A 3,162-nucleotide genomic window follows, 5' to 3' on the forward strand; every position below is an offset into this window, starting at 1 on the left:
GAGAGAGAGAGAGAGAGAAGTGCAGTATGTCAAATCTCTGATCAATTGATGCTCACGACGACAGTGCCATCATGTAGACTCTAAGGACACCATGTACTCACGGATGAAGGTGGCCTCTGCCAGCACGAGCAGCACAGCCGAGAGAAAGGCGAAGCTCAGGAGGTGGGCCATGACTGGAATCTGCGTACCTGTACAAGCGGACTGGGCGCGCCTGCTCATGCAGAAGGAGACGAAATGGAACTTTATAATACGTCTAAGATTGTAACCCCCCCCAAAAAAAAGAAAGAAAGAAAAGAGAAAAAAAGAAACCTCGCAAAAACGAAACACAATTTATAAAGTTAAAAACAAAAGAATACTGTTCCGAAAAAGACCTCTATTTTGTTGGTTATTTATAACTTATATATATAGGTCTCATATACTTGTACATATCTTGCACTGTGGGTGGTTGGCGGGTGCTCTCGTGTGGTTTGCTCCTTCCTTCCTATCAAACATATATCGTCCTTATCGCCCCTTCTTCTTTTTTATGTTTGTTACCGTACTTTCTTGTAACACTTCTAATCTTCTGGCGCTCATATGACCTTATGCAGTTGCAAGCACCGTAAAACCTCTACTAAAACTAAACTAACTATCTTGCACTGCACGTTTACGTGATTTGTCGATGATATGGAATACCGGTATCTCTTTGTCCTGTAAGAAAAACATCCTGTAGTGTTTGATCTGTTTTGTGTCGTTGTGACATATCCTGGTGGCTAGGTACTTAAAGTCACCGGTCAGACACGATGTTGTAACTGATCACTGTCCAAGAAGAGTGATCGTCCATTGTAGGTTACACACAACTAAACTGCTCTCTCTTTTTACGAAACGGTCCCTTTTTTCATGTGTATGACAATCATGTTGGCATTTAGCCTTTTCCACAACTTTTGGTATTCAGAGACAAGTGAAGTGCTAAAAGTATGTTTACAGAACTTCGAAAAGACAACTTGTTAAATGATCTCCAAATATCAGCACTAGTTTGCTCCTTGCCAACTAAATTAAGTGTACTTAAGGCACAACAAAAACCTTTTTTTCTAACATTATAAATGTGCTTTCATCATCATCATCAGTCCCACTTCTAATGTGTTTCTGCTATCGTCGATACAAAGTATAGCACGTTAAATATTACTATCCAAGTACAAGTGCAGCTTGACAAAGTCAAAAGAAGAAGAGAGCTGAAGGCCCACGTCAACAACAGCCGTATCCGAACTAAGAAACTCGCTGCACAGCAAAGAGTACACCGAAGTAAACCAGTAGGTAAAGAATTCCATCAAGAAGGACGCGAATACCTACTTGAATGACCTGGCCCAAAAAATCAGAGAAAGCAGCAACAGACGGGCACTTGCGGATTGTACACCAGACAAGGAAAACTCTTTCAGGTAGGTTCAGCAAGCCCACTGTACCAATGAACGACAAAGATTATCTTTGACCCAGAAGGGCAGCATAACTGTAACTGGCGGAGACAACACTTTGATCAACTCTTGAACAGACCACCTCCAGAAAACCAAATAGAAATTCTTCCATCCAGAAATGACCTCCCAATAGTTACGGAACCACCTTCGGGAGAGGAAATTGCTACAGCTATAACATCACTGAAGTTCCACAAGGCAGCTGGTTTGTAAAGTTACCTGGCGGTCAGATGAGTCGGGTCTGTCAGGGGGCCCCCGTCCAAGATAAGTGTTGCCTCGTCGTGGTTCTGAGTCCGACTGAATCTCTCAGTGAGTCTCTCAGACGATCTCCGCCTATGTCCCCGCGGTACCTTTGACGTCATCCAAAGGCGTGCCACTCCCTTAATTATTTTGTCTCCACGGTAAAGACAAGAGTCATGTCCCTTGACATCACACTGGTCCTGACCATATACACCAGAAACCCATAAGGCAGATAAAATACATCAGTGGAAATTCTCTATGCTCTATTTGAACAGATTTGGCAAGAGGAGGAAATACCATCAGACTGGAAGCAAGGCCACATAATCAAGCTGCCAAAGAAGGTGGATCTCAGCATTGTAACAACTACAGAGGCATAGCACTCCTGTCCATGCCTGGGGAAGTCTTAAACGGAATACTCCTGGAAAGAATCAAGCTGGCAACAGATGGGAAGCTCCAAGGAAATACGCTACTCTCTGCATCATTGTTGAGCAATCGCTTGAATGGAATTCACCACTTGTGGTTAACTTCATTGATTATGAAAAGGCAGTTGACAGCGTGGACAGTGAAACTGTGGAAACTCATGCGGCCTTATAGGATACCTGACAAAATCGTCAAGCTTGTGAAGGCCCCCTATGAAGGACAACTCTCAGAACCATTCCAGGTACAGACAGAAGTGCGACAAGGTGTTTTCTCTCACCTTTTCTCTTCATACTGGTAATTGATTGGGTCATGACAGAAGCCACCAGAGGCAAGTGCAGTGGAATACAGAGGACCTCCTTAGCAGCAGATGGGCAACTTGGACTTCGCCGATTACCTTGCACTGCTCCCTCACATATATGCTCAGATGCAAGAAAAGACCAAGCAGCTCAACAGCCTATCAAGGAGTGTTGGCTTACGTATACATCCGGCAAGTTGAAAGTAGTGAAGCCAGGAATCGTTTCAAGCCCTGCTGTGACAGTGGAAGATACTCCCCGGGAAGAAGTGGGCTCCTTTACCTACCTTAGAAGTGTCATCGATGGTAAAGGTGGAACTGAGGCAGATGTAAAAGCAAGAACCACCAAGGCAAGGCCAGCATTCAATCACCTTTTAAAAGTCTTGAAAGCAAGCAAGATTTTACTGCGCACCAAGATTTGACTCTTTAACTTCAATGTCAAGTCTGTGCTCCTCTACGGCTGCGAAACTTCCACAGTTGTTTCTTTATTATTAATATTTTTGATCGGGCCAAAATCAGCTATAGATTTTGCAGCGAGCAGGAAAGACTCGGGATTTGAATTATGTCTTTGAAAAACAAAAAAGAAGGGTGAGAGCGAAACACACTTTTAGATCAGATCTACATAAAAAACATTAGTTTGTGGTTTAATCATTTGAAACGTTTGAACTATAATTAAACCTGGTGTGACTGGGTTTTTTAAAAAGTCATGCAGGTGGCTGCTGAATCATGAGACGGCGTCATTAGGTGTGGTTTTATTTTTCAAACGGG

The 3,162-nt window shown here is 43.2% G+C and overlaps 1 protein-coding gene across 1 annotated transcript in view; it reads right to left on the reverse strand.

Moving 5' to 3' along the window:
• LOC101853428 (glycine-rich cell wall structural protein) overlaps nt 1-1,819 on the reverse strand; it is a 6,402-nt gene extending 4,583 nt beyond the window's left edge. Inside the window, exons 1-2 of the mRNA XM_013085343.1 lie at nt 1,662-1,819; nt 102-211 (exon numbers count right to left, since the gene is read on the reverse strand). Coding sequence (XP_012940797.1) covers nt 102-211; nt 1,662-1,804 — 253 coding nt within the window. The 5' untranslated portion in view covers nt 1,805-1,819. The remainder of the gene's footprint in view (nt 1-101; nt 212-1,661) is intronic.
• Between the last annotated feature and the right edge of the window lie 1,343 nt (nt 1,820-3,162).

The sequence above is a fragment of the Aplysia californica genome, unplaced genomic scaffold (genome assembly GCF_000002075.1).
Source record: "Aplysia californica isolate F4 #8 unplaced genomic scaffold, AplCal3.0 scaffold00015, whole genome shotgun sequence".
NCBI classification, from domain to species: Eukaryota; Metazoa; Mollusca; class Gastropoda; order Aplysiida; family Aplysiidae; genus Aplysia; species Aplysia californica.